The 22253-nt window shown below is 33.8% G+C and overlaps 1 protein-coding gene across 1 annotated transcript in view; it reads right to left on the bottom strand.

The window, feature by feature from the left end:
- Window positions 1-21954: 21954 nt before the first annotated feature.
- Window positions 21955-22253, bottom strand: part of LOC124949805 (GATA zinc finger domain-containing protein 14-like) — a gene marked incomplete at its 5' end in the record, with an annotated part of 2345 nt that continues 2046 nt past the window's right edge. Inside the window, one exon of the mRNA XM_047495510.1 lies at window positions 21955-22253. This exon is cut by the window's right edge and continues 70 nt beyond it. Coding sequence (XP_047351466.1) covers window positions 21955-22253 — 299 coding nt within the window.

The raw sequence follows: 22253 nt of genomic DNA, 5'->3' as shown, positions 1-22253 counted from the left end.
CCCGCAGCCCGTCTTTTAGATCGTCCAATTTGGACTGGAAGTCGTCTATCCGGTCTTTTGGGGTGAGATATACGTTGACATAAGTCATCGAGTTACGTCTCACCCAAACGTAACCGCCTCCTGATCCTTGACCCGATACATGTATCTGTCGGGGATCTGGGATCCAGATGGCCGCGGTGCCCAATTCGTCAGCGTACAATCGTGCCCCTGCTCTGTCCTGTTACTGATCGCTGATTAGATCAATATCAGATTTTCCTCAAAGCAGAGCTGAGTTAGGAAGTAATGAGCCGTCCTCCTGCTATTGATGTTACCCTGCATTACTCCCATTCTTTTTTCTTTATGTTGGCTGTGGCAAGGGCCTCCCAAGAGGCTGTGCACACCCTTGATTCAGCCACGTGCTTCTTGGGCCCAGCTCCACCTTAGGAGCACAAGAAGCAAGTGGGACCGGTGACCTTGCAGTCTTTGAACTTGTGCTCCGTTCCGCCGCAGAAATAGCAGAGTTTACTGCGATCAGGGCCTCAGCACGAGGTGCTATGGTGGCCATAGTCGAGTCATCGGTAGCATCGCCTCAACTCTGCTCTTCGCCTGACCTTGCAGGTGACGAAGCCGACCAGTACACGACCGGATTTCAAAAGCTTCGCCGCCGCTTCCTCTTTCAAGTTGACAATGGCCAGGCGCTGCTACCTCACGTTTGGATTCGTTAATCTTACGTTGAGTTTCCTTAGAGTAGTCTGGCAGGGTCCTCATTATGGCCTCCTCGACCACTGCTGCCGAAGTGCAGCAATTTAGCTCTTTATCTCCATCGTTGCTCTGGGGACCAGTTCCGTGATGCTGCACAATTCTCCCACTTCTTTCCTCAGGATTTCTGCAAATGAGGCCCTGATTTCCAAAATAGTCCTCGTGAACTCGAGAAGAACCCCTCCATTTCTTGCGTGCCGGGCCCATCTAACACCAATCCCTGCAGCGCTGGTCTTGATGCGTTGGTGGATAGCTCTGACTACGTTTACGTAGGTTTTAACTTGCTCAAATTTCAGGAGGATAGCGTCCGGTCTCGTTATTCTTCTCGGTCTGTCCTCCGATTTGCTGGGCTTCCTTTTCTCCTGCGGGGTTTTTTCCTATGGAGGTTTCGTTGCCTTCTTCACTGGTTTTTCTTTTCTCTTCTTATTCTAGACGGCCTCTGTCCACTTGGTGACTTCGGTCGTCGTCGCCCCTTGCCTCGGTCTTTTGAGGCTTTCTTCAGAGAACTGCGGCGGGCTTGTGGCTACTCTCTTATATATGCTAGCATCAGCAACTGAGTTAGCCCGTGGCCGCTGAGGGACTCGGGCGAGGATCTTCGCTCTCTCATTTATCTTTGCTCGAGATTTATACAAGAACTTGAGGCTGTCAATTATCTCCTCCAATTCTGGGAGCCCTTTTAATCGCATTGTTTACGTTCGGCTACCCAGTCACAGCCGCACTCATATTGGCAAGGAGGACTTTTGCCTGCGCTTGTCTCTCTTTCTCTCCATCTTGTGGTGTCCCCTTCTCAGGCAGAGAGCCTACATTTTGTCGCAGTAAGCAGCGATTTCATCTCCAGGTGAATCTGGGGCGTTTTGTTGTTTAGATATATTTAATTTATTTTTGTTTTGATTTTCCATACGTTTTATTTTTACTCTAGAATGCCTGGCCGTCAACGAACGCGGTCCCTCAGGATGTCGTGGCGAGATCACCCCCGCAACTACCCTCATTGTCGCGAGAGCTATTGGCTATAAGGTCGGGACTGAAGCAACCGCCCTTTCCGTTCGCCTACTTCCTTCATTGGCTTCCTAATATTCCCGTGGGTGAAAGGCGTTAACGCCGGAAGTTTTCCATTAGAACCGCGTTTTACGTATCATCCTGCACATCACTTTCGAGCCGCGTCAACGTACCGGCTAGTCCTCGCGCCTCTGCCGTAACCCTGGCTTGGGGCCTTTACAGGGTACTGACATCCAGGCCGAATGATCTCTGGTTTTTTAAAAAGTCTATGCACCTCTTATCTCGGGTCTCGACGGTGCTACTCCTTGGAAGGAAAGTAATGCTACACTTCTTCAATAGAGGGATAATAATAATAATGCTATTTTATTATGTTATTATTAAAGCATATTAGATGAAATTGCCGAGTTCCATCCATATAACCACGATCGCATAAGCGTTTCTTCAAATGAAACATTGGATACGTAAAAACCGATGTTGAGTATCGCGTGATTTTATTTCCTGCTGATCAAAACGCCTACTATGCGATGAGGATAAGTATTTTGTAATTCTTAGTCGTAGAGGTACATGCCGTTTGCGCTGGCGGCGACACTGCCATTGTAGTCTAGAGTAGACGGCGCTGCAAGAGACCTCGATAAGCAGTCGAGTATGCCATCCAGCCATAGATTATATTTCCCGCAACTAACACGTAATAGCGTTCAATACCTCGACAATACAACCGAAAACACTATCACAAACAACACGATAGATGTTCGATATCTTGTCACGATGATTATCTCAATTTTCTCACCGGTTATCAATTTACAAACGAGATATGAAATTTTCGGCCGATAGAATGGGGTAAACTACGAAAAACCGCATGAAATGCGGAAAGCACGGCCATACGTCCCTTTCGTACCAACGCTATAATTGTACTCCATAATAACGATAATAATAACGATAATAATAATGATAATAACAATGATAATAATCACGATAATAATTAAGATAATAATAATGAAAACAGTAACGATAAATATAACGATAATAATAACGAGAATAATAACGGTAATAATAACACTCAAGATGCAATTATAATAACTGTAATAATAACGATAATATTAACGGTAACAATATCGGTAAAAATAACGATAATAACAATAATAAAAATAATAATAATGATTCTTATATCGATAATAATAATAATATTAATAACAATAAAATTGACGATAATAATAACGATAATAATAACTGTAATAATAGGGGTAATTATGACGATAATAATAATGATAATAGTACAAGTAATAATAAAGATGATAATAACAACAATAATAGCAAGAATAATAATAATAATAAGGATAATAATAATGATATTAATAGCGATAAAAATAATGATAAAAATAACGGTTATTATAAAGATAATAATAAAAGTCACAATAACATAATAATAATAAGAAAAATCATAATGCGCAAATTAAAACTAATATTAGTCATATGATCATAATAATATTTACAATAATGGTCATAATCATATAAATCATAATGATTATCATAATAAATAAATTGTCTATAATAATCCTAATGAGAATAACAATAGACATAATAATTATAATAACCACAATAATAATCATAATTACCATCAAAATAACCATGAAAACCATAGTAATGTTTGTAAACACCATAAAAATCATAATAATCAAAGTAATAATCATAATAGCGATAATAATTATAACAATAATTATAGTAATCATAAAAATGATGATAATAATAATAATAATTTGAATAATAATAATAACCATGATAATAATCATAATAATAATAAAAATGATGAAAATAATCATAATTATTGTCTTAAAAAATAAAATAACCATAATTATCTTAATAAGAATAGTAATAGTCATAATAATTATAATAATAAACTTAATATTCTTAAGAAATATAATAATAATCATTATAATTATAAAAATAATCATAATAAACATAATAATAATTTTAATATCTATAATAATAATAAGAATAATCATAATAACTGTAAAAATCCCAATAATCATTATAATAATTTTAATAATTATTATAATCTTAATAATCCTAATAATCATAATATTGTTCAAAAGAATCATAATAATAATCATTATAAACATAATATTCACCATAATAATAATAAGAATCGTAATAAATAAAACGAAAATCACAATAAGCATATTAGTGACTATAATAATTACAATAATCATAATATTAATCGTAATAATAATAATAAATGCAGAAACCATAATAATCTTAATAATAATCTTAATACCCTTAATAATCATAATAATAACATTAATAAAAATAATTATAATATTAAAAATTATAATTACAATCATAATCGTAAGCTTAATTATAAGCATAATAATCATAACTAACATATTAATAATCATAATAATCATATTAACAATAAAAATAAACATTAATTATCACATTTACAATAATAATAATAATATTAGTCATGATAACCATAATATTAATCCTAATAATCGTAATAATCATAATAATCATATAAATAACTATAAGAAGAAAAGAAATTATAATAATCGTAACAATAATCATAATAAACATAATAAAAATCATAATAATGTAAATAATCACAATTATAATCATAAAGACCATAATAATCATAATAATAATAATAATAACCACGATAAACATAATAATCGGAATAATAATCAACTACAATCAATATTCACAATAATAAACACAATAACAACAATAATAATAATAAAAATAATAATTACAATCATAATGATAACCTTAATATTAATCACAAAAATTAGCATAATATATGCATTAAACTTAATAATAACCATAAAAATCATAATAAACATAATATTCATAACAATTTTCATAATAAAAATAATAATGCTAATAAGGATCATGATTAACATAAAAATCCCGATAATAATCATAATAATCATAATAATCATATTTATAATCATAATAATAATAATAATACTTACAATGATGATAATACTCAAAATGAACATAATAATTAGCATAAAGGTAATAATAACCATAATAATGCTAATAAGAATATTAATACAAATATCAATTTTAATAAACATACTAATAATCATGATAATAATAATAATAAAAATAATCATGGAAATAATCATAATAATAATTATAATAATTATCATAATATATATAATAAAAATAATAATATCAATAATTATTATAATAATCACAATAATAATCATAAAAATCATAGCCATAATAATAATGAGCCTAATAATAATAATTATTATTATAATAAGCGTATTAATACAGATAATTGCTATAATGATAGTACTAATAATAATCATAATAACCATAATAATCTTAGTAATATTCATAATAACCATAAAATTCAGAATAATATTCACCTTCATAATCATAATAATCATAATAATAAATGTAATTACCATAATAATAATCATAATAATCATAATAATGAATATAAAATCCATAATAATCATAATATGGTACTTTCGAATTTAGAAAAACCCCGAGGAATCGTGGGAAAGTCATACGAGTGCCTTTCGAAGTATTGCGACTGTCGAACTTGAAAATACGCCAACTAGTCGAGGGAAAGTTATGCGAGTGCTACTGGAACCAATGCGACTGACACACCTAGAAATATTCCGAACGACGAGGAAAATTTATGACAGTGCCTCTCGAACTAACGTGACTGTCGGAACTGGAAGTATTCTGCCTTGTCGATGGAAAAATATATGAGTCCAGGTCGAACCAATGCGACAGAAACATGGAAACATTCCGACCATTCCAGGGAAAGTTGTTGGATTTCTTCTCGAATCAATGCGACTGTCGGACTTGAAAATATTCCGACTAGTCGAGAGAAAAATATATGAGTACCTCTCGAAACAGTGCTAGTGGCGGACATGGAAACAATTCGACTAGTCGGGGGAAAGTTATGGTAGTGCTCTGGAATAAAAGCGGCTGTCGGTATTGGAGACATGTGAGAACATCGCGAAACAATGCGGTTACCGCAATTAGTAATATTCCGACTAGTCGGGGGAAAATTATCCAAGTGACTCCTCTCCCATTGCGAATTTCGGACTAGGGAATAGTCCGACTGGTCAAGTAAGAATTATGCGAGTGCCTCTTGGACCAATACGACTGTTCGGCTTGGGAACATTCCGACTAGTCGGGGGAAAGTTATGCGATTAACTTGTGAACCAATGAGGCTGTCTTACTTGGAAAGGTTCCGACGAGTCAAGAGAATGTTATGCGAGTGCCTCACGAACAAATGCGGCTGTCGAATCAAATTGACTGTCGGTCTTGGTAATATTTCTACTAGTCAAAATAAATTTATGTGAAAGAATTGTGAAGCAATCCGACTGTAGGGGTTTGGAAATATTACAATTAGTCGGGTGAAGTTATGCGCGTGCCACTCGGAACAGAACGACTGTTAGACTTGGAAATATTGCGACTACTCGTGGGAAGTTATGCTAGTGCCTCTCGAACCAATACAGATTTCGGACATGGAAATATACACAATAGTCGAGTGAATATTATGCGTGTGACTCTCGACCCAATGCGACTGTCGGACTTGAAAATATCCCAACTAAAGGAGGTAATGTTATGCGTGTGCCTCTCGAAACAATGCGGATGTCGTATTTGCAAATATTCCGACTAATCGACAGAATGTTATGCGAGTGCTTCCCGACCTATTGTGACTGTCTGCCTTGGAAATGATCCTACTAGTCGATAGATAGTTATGCGATTGGCTCTAGAAACAATGTGAATGTCGGATTTGGAAATATCCCGACTAGTCGAGGGATAGTTATACGAGCGCTTCTCGAAGGAAAGCAACTTCTAGATTTCGAATCTAGAAATAGTTTGATTAGGGACGGGAAAGTTGTAAAAGTTCTGCTCGAACCAATTTGACTGTCGAAGTTAGAAAGCTTACAACGGGTCGAGAGAAAGTTATGAGAGTGGCACTCAATACAATGCGACTTTCGTACTTTAAAGAAATCCGACTAATATAGGGATAGTTTTACTAGTTTCTCTCGAAATAATGCGAATATCGAACGAAGAAGTAATCTGAATGGTCGAGGGAAAGCTATAGTGCCACTGGAAACTATCAGACTGTCAAACTTAGAAATTTTCTGACTTGACGAGTGAATGTTATACGAGTGCTATTCGAACAAAAGCAAATGGCATTCCTAGAAATAGTACGACTAGTTGAGGGAAAGTTATACGAACGCCTCAAGCAACATTGTGGTGGCAGGGCTTAGAATTGTCGCTGCTAGTGGAGAGAAAGTTATGCGAGTTCCTCTCGAACGAATCCGACTATCGGACTTAGAATATTCCGACTAGTCGAATGAAAGATATTTTAGTGAAAACAAGAACCAATACGACTGTCGATGTTAGAAATATTCCGACAGATCGAGAGAAATTTATGAGAGTGTCATTCACACCAATGCTACTGTCGGTATTGGAAATATTCCAAATAGACGAGTGCAAGCTATATGCGTGCTTTTCTAACCAACGCGACTGTCGAACTTAAGAATATTCCACCTGGGCGAGAGAATGTTAGGATAGTTTTGCTCGTACTGCTGCATCTGTCGGACTTGAGAATATTCCAACTAAACGATGGATTTTCATGCGAGTGCCGCTCGTACGAATGCGACTTTCGTACCAGAAATAATCCGACTAGTCGAGGAAAAGATATGAGAGTGCCTTCCGTTCCAATGCTACTGTCGGCCGTTCGAAAATAATCCAACTAATCGAGAGAAAGTTGTGCAAATGCCTCCCGTGTAAGTAGGTCTTTCAGACTTGGAAACATTGCGATTAATCGAGGGAAAGCAATGAGAGAACCTCTATATCCTATGCTACTTTCGGAGTTGGAAATGTACCGACTATTCGAAGGAAAGTTATGCTAGTGCCTTTGGAACCATTCCACTGGCGGTCCTAGAAACATTCTGACCAATCGAGTAAAATTATACGAGAGAGCTTCTATAACTAATGCGACAGTCGTGATAATAAATATTCTGACTGGTCGAGTAAATGTTAAGAGAGTGCAACTTTAAACAATCCGACTTTCGACTTTGAAATATTCCGAATAGTCGAGGGATAGTTATCCGAGTGCCTCTTGAACGAATACGACTGTTGGAATCAGAAATATTCCGACTAGTCGATGGAAATTTGTGCGTGCGTCTTGTTAAACAATGCGTGTTTCGGATTTGAAAATATTCCGACAAGACAACAGATAATTATACGAGTGCCTCTCGATCCAATGCGAGTTTCGGACCTAGAAATATTCCCACTAGTTGGGGAATAGATATGGGACTTTCCTTCGAAAAAATTCGTCTTTCGTACTAGGAAATATTCCGACTCGTCGAGGGATAGATATACGAGTGCTTCTCGAACGAATGCGATGATCGAACCTAGAAATAATTTGACTATTCGAAAGAAAGATATTAGAGTACTAATCGAATCAATGTGACTGTCGATTTTAGCAAGTTTTCGACTGCTCGAGGGAAAGTATTGAGTAAGTCACTCAAACATTTGCAACTGTTAGGGCTTTAAAACTTTCCGACTAGTAGAGGAATAGTTATACGACTGACTCTCGAACTAATGCGACTGTCGAACCTGAAAATAATACAACTAGTCGAATGGCGGATATTAGTGCCATTCGAACCAATGCGACTGCCGCGCGTGGAAATATACCGACTAGTAGAGCGTAAGTTATGCGAATGCCCTTCGCACCATTGCGGCTGTCGGACTTAGAATTGTTCCGACAATTCGAAGGAAAGTTATGAGACTATCTGACATAGAAAAATTCCGGTTAGTAGAGTGAAAGTTATACGAAAGCTTTTCGATCCAATGTATGTCGAACATAGAAATATTCCGACTGATCGAGAGAATGTTATGTGAATGGCTCTCGAACCAATACGCCTGTCGGAATGGAAATATTCCATCTGGTCCGGGACAGTAATGCAACTACTTCTCGGACCAGTACGAATGCCGGACTTGAAAATATCCCGCCTAGTTGAGGGATAGTTATGCGAGTCACTTGTGAACCAATGCGAGTATCTGATTTAGAATTATTCCGACTAATATAGGGAAAGTTCTGCGAGAGCCTCTCAAACTAACGCGGCTGCCGGATTTAGAAAATTTTGACTATTCGAGGGAAAGTTATGCGGGTCCCTCTCGAAACAAATCGAATGACGAACTTGATAATATTTCGACTAGACCAGAGAACGTTATATTAATGACTTGTGGACCAAATCGACTGTCGGAATTGGAAACATTCCGTCTAGTCGATGGAAAGATATGCGACTGCCTCACAAACAAAACTGGCGTCGGGCTTGGAAAAATACCGACATATTGAGGGAAAGTTATGCGAGTGACTTGTGAGCTAATGCGAATGACGGGCGGAGAAATATAACGACCAGTCGAGGGAAAGTTATGTGTGTTATTCTGGAACCAATGCGACAGTCGGTCTTGAAAGTATTCCCTCAAGTCGGCGAAAGTTATGCCGGTTCCTCTCGAATAAATGGGGCTCTTGGACTTGAAAATATTCCGACTAGTGATAGGAAAGTTATGCGAAAGCCTCTCGAACAATAGCGGATGTCGGATTTAGATATATTCCAACTAGTCTAGGGGAAATTATGCGGGTGTCTTGTGAACCTATGCGACTGTCGGTCTTGAAAATATTCCGACTAGACGAAGGAAAGTTAAGGTGGTGCCACTCTACCCAATGCAGCTATCGGACTTAGAGATATTAGAACTACTCGAGAGAAAGATGTGCAAGGGATTCTAGAAATAACGCGACGGTCGGACTTGGAAATATTTCCACTAGTCGGGGATAGTTATGCAAGTGCCTTTCGAACAAATGCGGCTGTCTGTCTAGGAAATAGTCCGACCAGGCGGAGAACTTTATGGGAATGATACTCGAACCAAAGCGAATGTCGGACATGGAATCATTCTGATATGACAAGGAAACGTTATTCGAATGATTTGTGAACCAAAGCGATTGTCGGGATTGAGAATATTCCCAGTGGTCGGTGGAATGTAATGTGAGTGCCTCTCAAACCAAAGCGGTTGTCGGACTTGGAAATATTACTACTAGTCGAGAGAAAGATAAGCGAGTGATTCCAGAACTAATGCGACTAACGGACTTAGAATTGTTACGACTAGTCGAGAGAAATTTTCGAGTGACTTCAGAACAACTGCGTACATCGGATTTGAAAATATTCCGAATTGACGATAGATATTAATACAAGTCCATCTCGAACCTATGCGACAAGTGGACCTTCAAATATTCCAAGTAGTAGAGGGAAAGTTATGAGATTGTCTCTGGAAATAATGCGACTATCAGACTTGGAATAATTCCGACTATTCGAATGAAAGTTATACTAGTGCTTCTCGAACAAATGCGGCTATCGGGCTTGGAAGTACGTCGACTAGTCCAGGGAAAATTTATGTGAGTGCATCTCGATCCAAAGCAAATTTCTCACCTTGAAATGCTATGTCTAGTCGATGGAAAGTTGCGCGAGTTCCTATCAAACGTATACGACTGTTAAATTAGAAGTGTTCCGACTAGGCATTTGAAATTTATGCGAATGGCTTTAGAAACAATGCGAGTGTCTGATTTGAAAATATTCCGACTTGACGATGTATAATTATACGAGAGCTTCTCGATCCAATGCCAGTTTCGGACCAAGTAATATTCCCACTGGTAGAAAGAAATATATAAGTGTGCAACTTGAACCAATGCGACAGTCCAACCTAGAAATTATCCGACTAGTCAAAGAAAAATTTATGCGAGTGCCTCTCGAACCAAAGGAACTGTCGCTCCTAGAAATTCTCCGTCTAGTCGAAGGAAAGTTGGGCGAGTTTCTCTCCAACGAATGCGACAGTCGAACCTAAATATAATCCGATCACTCGAGGCAAAATCAAGAGAGTGACAATCGAACAAATGCGGCTGTCGGACTTAGAAATATTCCGAATAGTCTCGGGAGAGTTGTGCGAATGCCTTACGGAAAATTGCAACTATCGGATTTGGAAATATTTCGACTAGACGAGGAAAATAAATGCGGGTATCTCTCGAACATATGCGACTATCGAACTTGGAAGTATTCCGACTTGCCGAGGTATAGTTATACTAGTGCCTCCCGAATGAGTGCGACATCCGTACCAGGATATAATCCGACTAGTCGAAGGAAAGATATGAGTCAGCTACACGAACCGATTTGACTATCGGACTTAGACATTTTCCCACTAGTCCAGGAAAAGTGATGAGACTACCCCTCGAACAAATGTGACTTCCGTACTAGGAAAAATTCCAAATAGTCGAGGGAAAGTCATGCAAGTGCTTCTAGAACCAAAGCGACAATTCGAACAAGAAATATTCCGACTAGACGAGGATAAGTTATGCGACTGACTTGTGATTCAAATCGACTGTCGAACATGGGAATATTACGACTATTGGAAGAAAAATTATGCGACTGCCTCTCGAACCAGTGCGACTGCCATACTTGAAATTATTCCGAATAGACAAAAGAAATTTATACGAGTTCTTCTCAAACCAATGCGATTCTCGAATATAGAAATATTCATACTATTCGAGCAAAAGTTATGCGAATGAATTGTGATACAATGAGACTATTGGACGTGGTAATATTCCAAGTAGCAGAGACAATGATTCGCGAGTGCATTTCAGACCAATCAGACTACCGCACTTGGAAAAATTCCGACTTAATGGGGGAAAATGTTTCAAGTGCAACTTGCACCAAAGCGACTGTCGGACTTGGAAGTATACATATGACGTTGAGAATAACGATAATAATAATAATAATAATTATTATTATAACAACGATACTATCGATAATAATAACGATAATAACGATAAAAACGATAATGACCCTAATAAAAATAATAATAATAATAATAATAATAATAATAATAATAATATTAATAATAACAACGATAATAACGATAATAGTAATAATACAATAACTTTGATAAAAACGATAATAACGACAATAAATCTAATAATAATAATAATAACAATAATAATGATAATAATAATAATAATAAGATGAAGAAGAAAAATAATGACGGTGATAACGATAATAATGATATTAACGCTTATAACGATTATACCTATAATGAAGATAATAATGATAATATCGATAATAACGATAATATACATGATAATCTTAGAAACGATAGTAATAATGATAATAGTAATAATAATAATAATGATAATAACGATAATAACGATAATAACGATAATAACGATCAAAAAGATTATAAGCATAATAAAGATAATAACGATAATAATAATAATTATTATAATAACGATAATAATAAAAATAACGATCACAACGGTAATAATAAGAAAAGCGATTATAACAATAATAACGATAATACCAATTATAATGATAACAACGATAATAATAGTAATTATAACGTAATAACGATAACTATAATAATAATAATAATAATAACGATAATAACAACAATAATAAAAATAATGATAATATCGATAATAATGTTAATAATGATAATAATAATAGCGATAATAATAAAATAAACTATAATAACGGTAATAATAATAATAATAAAAATAACGATAAAAACGATCATAATGATAATAATAACGATAATAATAAAAATTATCGATAATAATAAATTTAAAGATAATAACGATAATAACGATAACAAAGATAATAATGGTAACAATAATAATAATAGTTATACAGATAATAACGGTAATAATGGTAATAACGATAATAACAATAATATTAATGATAAAAAAATAATAATGATAATAACGATAATAACGATAATAACGATGATAACGGTAATGATGACTACGACTATTCTAACGATATTTGCGATATTAATCGATTAACGATATTCAGAATAATAATAATAATAATAATAATAACGGTATATTAATTTATTATAACATAGATAAAAAAATAACACTAATTATAATAATAATAAAAATAACGATGAAAACGTTAGCAACAATAATAACGATAATAACATTAATAACGATAACAGTAACGACAATCTTATTTATAACGCTAAAATCGATAGTAACGATTATAAATATACGAACGATAATAATTATAATAAATATGAGTAGGCACTCCGGGACCCTGAAATTACGTTCGAGCGCTTCCATTGCCAAGTCCCACCTGACACAGTTGAAGGCATTTCTCACTTCTAAGGTGGCCAGCAGATACAAAAGGCGGAATAGGTAACCCCGCGCACCGTCCTTCTAGCGGCCATGGCAACCTCCTAGACTGCGTGGATGGTAAAGGGGCCGGATCGAAAACCATACTGGCGGGCAACAAGAACAACCGCTGCCATCACGGCCGCGTGCACCCGTGGCATAGGCAGCATCTCCAGGAGCTTGCCAACCGTATCGAGCATATAAATATGCCTGTATGACGAAGCGGCATCTGCTGGAATCTTGCCATTGCTCAGCACAAGTCTCACTTTCTTCCACGGGCGGGGAAGATGCCCTCCCAGAGGCACATGTTATACATGTTTAGCAAGAGCTCAGGGAAACTTTGCGCGACAGCTTTCATTACTTCCGCTGGAAGGCCGTCTGGACATGGAGTTTTCGTGTTCTGCATAGAAGATGCGGCCCTGAGTAGCTCCTCTTCCGTAAATAGTGGCGCTTCGGGTCTGCGAGGCGCAGCCATGCCAATCTCTCTCTTCGGCTGTGAGGGGAATAGGGTATGCACGATGTTTTCCAATTTCCTCTCGTCCTAAGGGATTTCTTGCGTGTGAGTCCCCAGCTTGCGAGTGACGATAATCTCCACGGATACTGGTCGTTATCCAGGCACTGTTCCTTCCAGCACCGTCGTTAACTGGCATTGATAGGCCTCTTCAATGCTTTTTTTGCCGCTTGATACACTGCAGCCAAGGGAGCAGCGCCGAGTAAGCGTCACTTCGTTCGTTGTGCTAACCGGCGAAGGCTTAAGCACTTATTGCGAAGGACTGCGATCTCGTTCGTCCACAAGTACCCAGGACGCCTCTGCCGTTTCGTACACTTCTTTGGCACCGCTATAGCGCATGCCTATTAGAAGAAACGCATAGATGCTGCGGTCATTTTCCTGCCTTGTGCCGTTGGCGATAGACTCACTGAAGCAATTTAAAGTGATCTCGTACCTTCATCTATGGCCGCGAATAGCCTCTCTCGATCCATTCTTGCGATGCTTCAGCGGGGGGTCGCGCTGCGCTAGTCACTGTTGGTCTCCTATCGTTTATGTCGAATAAAATGTACTGGTGATCGCTCCTAGTGTAATCTTCGATCATCCGCCAGCCTGCGATTCTTGCCACAATGTTTTCGTTGGCTAGAGAAACGTCCGGGATCTCTGTAGCCAGGCCTTCGGAAGGTTGACATCGAGCCTGTGTTGAGCAATGGTATCTTCCATCTCGACACCACCTCCATGATTCGTCTTCTTCTAGAGTCCGGCCTGACGCCCCCCCCCCCCATTCGAAAGCTTTGGTATTGAGGTCTCCAACCACAATGAGATCCACTTGCATTTCCCGCAGCGAGTCTTACAGATCGTCCAGTTTGATTTGAAAGTCGTCTATCCGGTCGTTCGGGGTGAGATATACGCTGATATAAGTCATCGAGTTATGTATCATCCAAACGTAATCGCGTCCAGATCCTTGATCCGACATATGTATCTGTTGGGGATCTTCGATCCAGATGGCCGCGGTGCCCAATACGTCCTGCTCCTGCCCTGTCCTTGCACTGTTCGCTGATTAGGACAATATCAGCTTTTTTCTCAGAGTCGAGCTGGGTTAGGAAGTGATGAGCCGTCCTGATCCTGCTAAGGTTACCTTGCAGTACTCTAATCATTTTTTCTTTATGTTGGCTGTGGCAAGGGCCTCCTGGAATGCTGCGCACGCCCTTGATCCGGCCACATGCTTCTTCGGTTCAGCTTCCTATTTGGAGCACAAGAAGCAAGTGGGCTCGCTTATCTTGTATTCTTTGATCTTGTGCTCTGTTCCGCCGCAGAAATAGCAGAGCTTACTATGATCAGGGCATTTGCACGAGGCGCTATGGTGGCCATAGTCAAGGCAGCGGTAACATCCCCTCACCTCTGCTCTTCACCTAACCTTGCAGCTGACGAAGCCGATCAGTACACGGCCGGATTTCAAAAGCTTCGCCGGTGCTTCCTCTTCTATGTTGACAATAGTCAGGCGATGCTGCCTCGCGTCTGGGTTCGTCAACCTTACGTTGAGATTCCCCGAGTAGCCTGGCAGGGTCCTCTTCATGGCATCCTTGACTTCTGCTGCCGAAGTGCAGCAATCGCAGTCACTTATCTCCAACGTAGCTCTGGCGACCAGTTCCGTGATGCTGCTCAATTCTACCACTTCTTTCCTCAGGGTTTCTGCGAAAGAGATTCTGATTTCCGAAATAGTCCTCTTGAGCTCGAGAAGAACACCTCACTTTCTTGTGTGCCGGGCCGATCTAACGTCTACCCCAGCCGCAATAGTCTCGATGTGCTGGTGGATGGCTCCGACTAGGTCTGCGTAGGTTTTACCTTGCGCAGGTTTCAGGAGAATCGCGTCCGGCCTCGTTCTTCTGCTCGGCCAGTCCTCCGCTTTGCTCGGGTTCCTTTTTTCCTGCGGTGGTGGTTTCGTCGTCTTCAAAGGTTTTTCTTTTCTTTTTTTGCGTTTGACGACCTTCGTCCACTTGGTGGTTTCATTTATCGTCGCTTCTTGCCTCGGTCTTTTGAGACTTTCTTCAGAAAACTACGGCGGGCTTGTGGCGACTCAATTAACTGTGCTAGCATCAGGTATAGAATTAGTACGTGGCCGCTGAGAGACTTGGGTAGGATCCTCGCTCCTTCATTTTCCTTTATTCGCGATATATAAAGGAACTCGAGGCTGTCCATTATCTCCTCCAGTCCTGGGATCCCTTATTTAATAGCGTTGTTTACATTGGGCTGCCTGGTCACGGCCGCCCTCATCTTGGCAAGGAGTGCTTTCGCTTGCGCAAGTTTCTCTCTCTCCCCAACTTTTGTTGTCCCTTTCGTAAGCTGAGAGTCTGGGTTATTGTCGCTTTGAGCAGCGATGAATTTTCCAGTTGATACTGGGCTGTTTAACTGCGTGTTTTTGCTTATTGTTGTGTGTTTTACCATATATTTATCTAACACTAGAGTGTCAGGCCGAATACGAACGCGGCACCTCAGGAAGTGGGGCGGTAATCATCCTACCAACTACCTCCATTGTAGAGAGAGTTTTTGGCTATAAGGTCGGGAATGGAGCATCCGTCCTTGTCATTGAATAAATTCACATGCGAGATATAAAATTTTCGGCCGATAGGACCAAATAGACTGCGAAAATCCACACGAAATACGGAGTGCACAATACTTGCCTTCCATGTAAACGCAACGATGGAACTACAATAAGAATAACAACAACAAAAACAATAACTATAGTAATAATAATAATAACATTAACATAAATAATAACCATAATAAAAACAATAATAATAACAAAAACAGTAACAATAGCAACAATAATAACAATAATAATAAAAATAATATAAAAATAAGTAACAATTAATATACTAATAGTAATAATAATAATAATAATAGTAATAATAATGATAATGATATTAATAATAAATATAACAATAATAATAATGATAACGATGATAATAATGATAATTATGATGATTAAGATAATAATAATAATGATGACATTGATGACAATGATGATAATAATGATAATAATTATAACGAAAATAATGATGATAATGATAAAAAATATATTAACAATAATAATGATTATAGTGATAATATTGTTGATAATGAAAATAATGATAATAATGATAATAATGAAAATGTTGATAATAATGACAATAATGATGATGACGAAAAAATGATTAATAATGATAATAACATTAATGACAATAATGTTGAAAATGATGATAATAATGATAATGATGATAATAATTATAATAATTACAGTAATGATAATATAATTAATAATAATATTAATGATAAAAATGGTAATAATGAAAATAATATAAATAATGTGAATGAAGGCAATAATGATAACGACGAGAATATTGTTAATATGGATAATAATGGCACTAATAAAAAGATACTAATGATAATAATGGTAATAATGATAATGATGATAATGAAGATAATATTGGTATTAATGATATTAATGGTAATAATTATAATAATGATACTAATGAAAATAATGTTAATAATGATGATAATGATGGTGATGATAACGATGATAATTTGGTAAATAATGAAAATGATGACGATAAGCATAATGATTATAATAATGCTAATGATGATAATGATAATAATGATTATAATGATAATAATGATAATGAAGATAGTGATGATAAAATGATAATAATTTTAATAATGATAATAATGATAATAATGATAAAAGGGTTAATAATGATAATAATGGTAATAATGAAAATGATAATTATAATGATGGTGACGATCATAATTACAATAATGATAATTATTATAATGATGATAATGATGATAATAATCATAATAATGGTAATAATGACAATAATGACAATAAAGATAATAATTATAAAAGTGATAATGATGTTAATAATATAAATAATGATAATGATGACAAAAATTATTACGAGGAGAAAAGTTTTAATATTGATAATAATGGCACTAATAATAATAATGATACTAGTGATGATAATGATATTAATGATAATTATTATAATGAAGATAATAATGATAGTAATGATAATGATGATAATGGTTGTAATAATGATAATAATGACAATGATGTTAATGATGATAATGATGATAATGATTTAATGTCGATAATAATGATAATCGTGATATTAATGGTAATGATTATAATAATGATACAAATGATAATAATGTTAATAATTATAATAATGATAATGATTATAATAATGATATTAATGATAATATTGATAATAATGATAATAATGATAATAATGCTCATGATGGTAATAATGATAATAATGATAGTGATGATAATAACGATAATAATGATAATAATTATAGTGATGGTAATAATTATGATGATAATAATAATGGTAATAATATAATAATGGCATAGATGACAATAATGATAACGACGAGGGTATTGTTAATATTGATAATAATGACACTGGTGATAAAAATGATACTAATGATAATAATGATAATAATATTAATAATGATAACAATGATAATGATTGTAATAATGATTATGATGATAATAATGATAACAATGATAAAGATGATAATGATGAAGGTAATGATAATTATGATAAAAATGATAAAAATGATAATAATGATATTAATATAAATATTTGTGATGGTGATAATAATGAAAACGACGATATTATTGACCATATTGACTATAATGACACTAATGATAAACATGATAACAATGATAATGATGATAATAATTATAAAAATGATACTTAAGGTAAAAAGAATAAAAATGGTAATAATGATAAACGTGATAATAATGATATTATTGATAATAATTGTAATAATGATAATGATGATAATAATGATAATAATGATAAAGAAGATAATGATGATATTAATGGTAATAATGATAATAATAATAGTGATGATAATAGTGATAATAATGATATTAATGGTAATAATTATAATAATGATACTAATGAAAATAATGTTAATAATGATGATAATAATAATAATGATAACGATGATAATTAGGTAAATAATGATAATGATTATAATAATGCTATTGATGATAATAATAATAATGAATATAATGATAATGATGATTCTAATGATAATAATGACAATAATGACAATAAAGATAATAATTATAAAAATGATAATGATGATAATAATATAAATAATGATAATAATGACAAAAATGATTACGAGGAGAAAAGTTTTAATATTGATAATAATGGCACTAATAATAATAATGATACTAATGATGATAATGATATTAATGATAATGAATATAAAGAAGATAATAGTGATAGCAATGATAATGATGATAATCGTTATAATAATGATAATAATGATAATGATGATAATTATGATAATAATCATAATAATGATAATAATTATAATGATGATAATGATAATAAAGAATATGATTATAATAATGATAATAATGATAATAATAATAAGAATGATAAAAATGATAAAGAAAGTAATAATGAAAAAAATGATAATGATGATAATACTGATAATAATGATAATCGTGCCATTAATGGTAATGATTATAATAATGATAATGATAATGATGATAATGAAGATAATAATGATATTGATGATAATGATGATAATATTGAAAATTACGATAATAATGATTTTAATGATAATAATGATAATAATTATAATGATGATAATGACGATAATGATGATAATAATGATAATAATGACAGTAATAATAATATAATTAATTATAATAATAATGATAATGATTATAATAATGATAATAATGATAACAGGGATAATGATGGTAATGATGATAATAATGATAATATTGATAATGAAGGTAATAATGATAATAATGGTAATAATTATAATAATGATACTAATGAAAAAAAAATGAAAATAATGATGATAATGATTATAATGTTAATATTGATAATAATGTTAACAATGATAATAATGACTATAATGATAATAATGACTATAATGATAATAATGTTAATAATAATAATAATGATAATAATGAAACTATGATAATAATTAAAATAAATATAATGATGATAATGAAGGATATAATAATAATAACGATAATTATGATAATGATGATAATGATTTTAATGAAGGTTATAATAAAAAGAACGAAAATAAAGATATTGAAGATAATGATGATAATGATGATAATGAAGATATGATGATAATAATGATAATAATTATTCTAATTTCACTATTGATATTAATAATAATAATGATAATAATGATAATATTTATAGTAATCCTAACAAGGATAATAATGATAATGATGACAATGTTGATAATTATAATAATAATGGTAATAATGGTAATAATGATAATAATGATAATAATTATAATGCTTTTAATAGTGATAATGATGATAATATTGATAATAATGATAAATGTGATATTAATGAAGGTAATGATAATAATGATAATAATGGTTGTGATGATAATAATCATTCTGATGATGATAATAATGATAATAATATAAATAATGATAATAAAGACAAAAATAATAACGACTAGAATATTGGTAATATTGATAATAATGTCACGAATGACAATAATTATGCTAATGACAAAAATGATAATAATGATATTGATGATAAAGAAGATTATAATGATAATATTGATAATAATGAAATTGATGATAATGATGATAATTATAATAATAATGATAATAATGATATTAATGGAAATAAGTACAATAATGATACTAATGAAAATAATGTTAAAAATGATGATAATGATAAGGATTATAGCGAAGATAGTAAAGATATTAATAAGAATAATGATAATGACGACTATAATGATAATAATGATTATAATGATAATAATGATAATGAGAATAATATTGATAATAATGATAATGATGATAATAATGATAATAATGATATTAATGATAATAATAATAATAACAATAATAATGATACTAATTATAGTAATGATATTAATAATAATGATGATAATGAAGATAATAATGATAATAACGATAACATATATATTGATGATAATAATGATAATGATGATAATGATGATACTAATGATAATAATGTTAATAATTATAATGATGATAATGATGATAATGATGATATTGATGATAATAATGATAATATGGATAATAATGACAGTAATGATAATATTATTAAGAATAATAATAATGATAAAGATGATAATACTGATAATAATATTAATAATCATAAAAGTGATAATGATGATAATAATCATAATAATGATGATAATGATAATAATGTTAATAATGATAGTAATGGTAACAATTATAATAATGTCACTAATGAATGAAAATATTAATAATGATATTAATGATTATAATGTCAGTAATGATAATAATCCTAATAATTGTAATGAATATAATAATAAAAGTAGAAATAATAGTAGCAGTAATAATACTATTATTAATAATAATTATTATAGTCGTAGTAATATTAATAGTAATAGTAATAAAAGTAATAATAAGAATAATAATGACAATAATAATAATGCTAATAATAATAATAATTATAACATTTATAGTTATTGTATTAGTTATAATAATATTAATAATAATAATTATAGTAATAAAAATATGATTAGTAATAATATTAGTTATAATAAAAACAACATTATTAATAATAATAATAGTAATAGTAATAGTAATATTAATAATAAAAATAATAGTAGTAGTAATAATAGTAATAGTAATAGTAATAATAATAATAAAAATAATAGTAATCATAATAATAGTAATAGTTATAATAATATTAGTAGTAATAGTAATATTACTAATAGTAATAATAATAATAAGAGTAATAGTAATAATAATAGTAATAGTAAGAATAATAATAATAAAAATAATAATATTAATAACAATAATGAAAATAGTAATTGTAATATTAATATTAATAATAATAATAATAATAGAAATAATAATAATAATAATAGTAATAGTAATAATAATAGTAATAGTAATAGTAGTAATAATATTAACAGTAATATCAATAATAATAATGAGAATAGTAATAGTAATAGTATTACCTGAATGAGCGCTTCCTAGACTATAATACAGTGGATCCTTGAAAGCAAAATAAATTACGGAGAGCATATAATTAGGGCAGCCGACAATGCAGCAAAGGTAGTAGCCCTGCTTGGCACACTCATAGCCGACTTCAACTGTCCTCGACCGTGCATCAGGCGACTACTGATGGGCGTCGCCGAAGCAGTGATGCTGTATGGCCCGGAAGTCTGTGCCGAGGCGCTACGACACGAGAAATATCGCAAGCGCATAACCGCAGTACAAAGGAGGGGCGCTCTTCGAATCGCTTGCAACCACCGTACAGACTCGGAGACTGCTGTGCTAGTAGTCGTGGGGGTAATCCTAATCGATCTACTAGCCAAGGAGAGACAATTCGTCTACCAGCAAAAGGCCGTTTTGTGGTAGAAGGAGGAATCAAGGATAGCCAGGTCTACCAGCATCGAGGCCTGGTAAAGCAGATGGAAACAGGAACCTAGGGGCAAATGGACTGCCCGACTCATCAATCGACTAGACATCTGGATAAACCGGATGGCGGGAGAGGTAGACTTCTACCTTACCCAATTCTTGACAGGGCATGGCCTGTTCCTCTCCTATCTCGCAAAAATGTGGAAGGTAATAGACGGCAACTGCCCCTATGGAGACTCGACGAATGACGACGCCCATCACACGTTCCTCAAATGTATCCGGTGAAGCGTCGAAAGATTCGCCTTGGAGCGGGATATCGGGGACATCTCGCCCGACAACGTTGTCGAGAAAAAGCTCCGAGGTCAGGAGGAATGGAACAATGTAGCCTGGTACGTTAGGAC

Source organism: Vespa velutina, chromosome 6 (genome assembly GCF_912470025.1).
Source record: "Vespa velutina chromosome 6, iVesVel2.1, whole genome shotgun sequence".
In the NCBI taxonomy this organism is placed as follows: domain Eukaryota; kingdom Metazoa; phylum Arthropoda; class Insecta; order Hymenoptera; family Vespidae; genus Vespa; species Vespa velutina.
The sequence above is the reverse complement of the archived record's forward strand: the minus strand, read 5'-3'. Positions and strand labels throughout refer to the sequence as shown.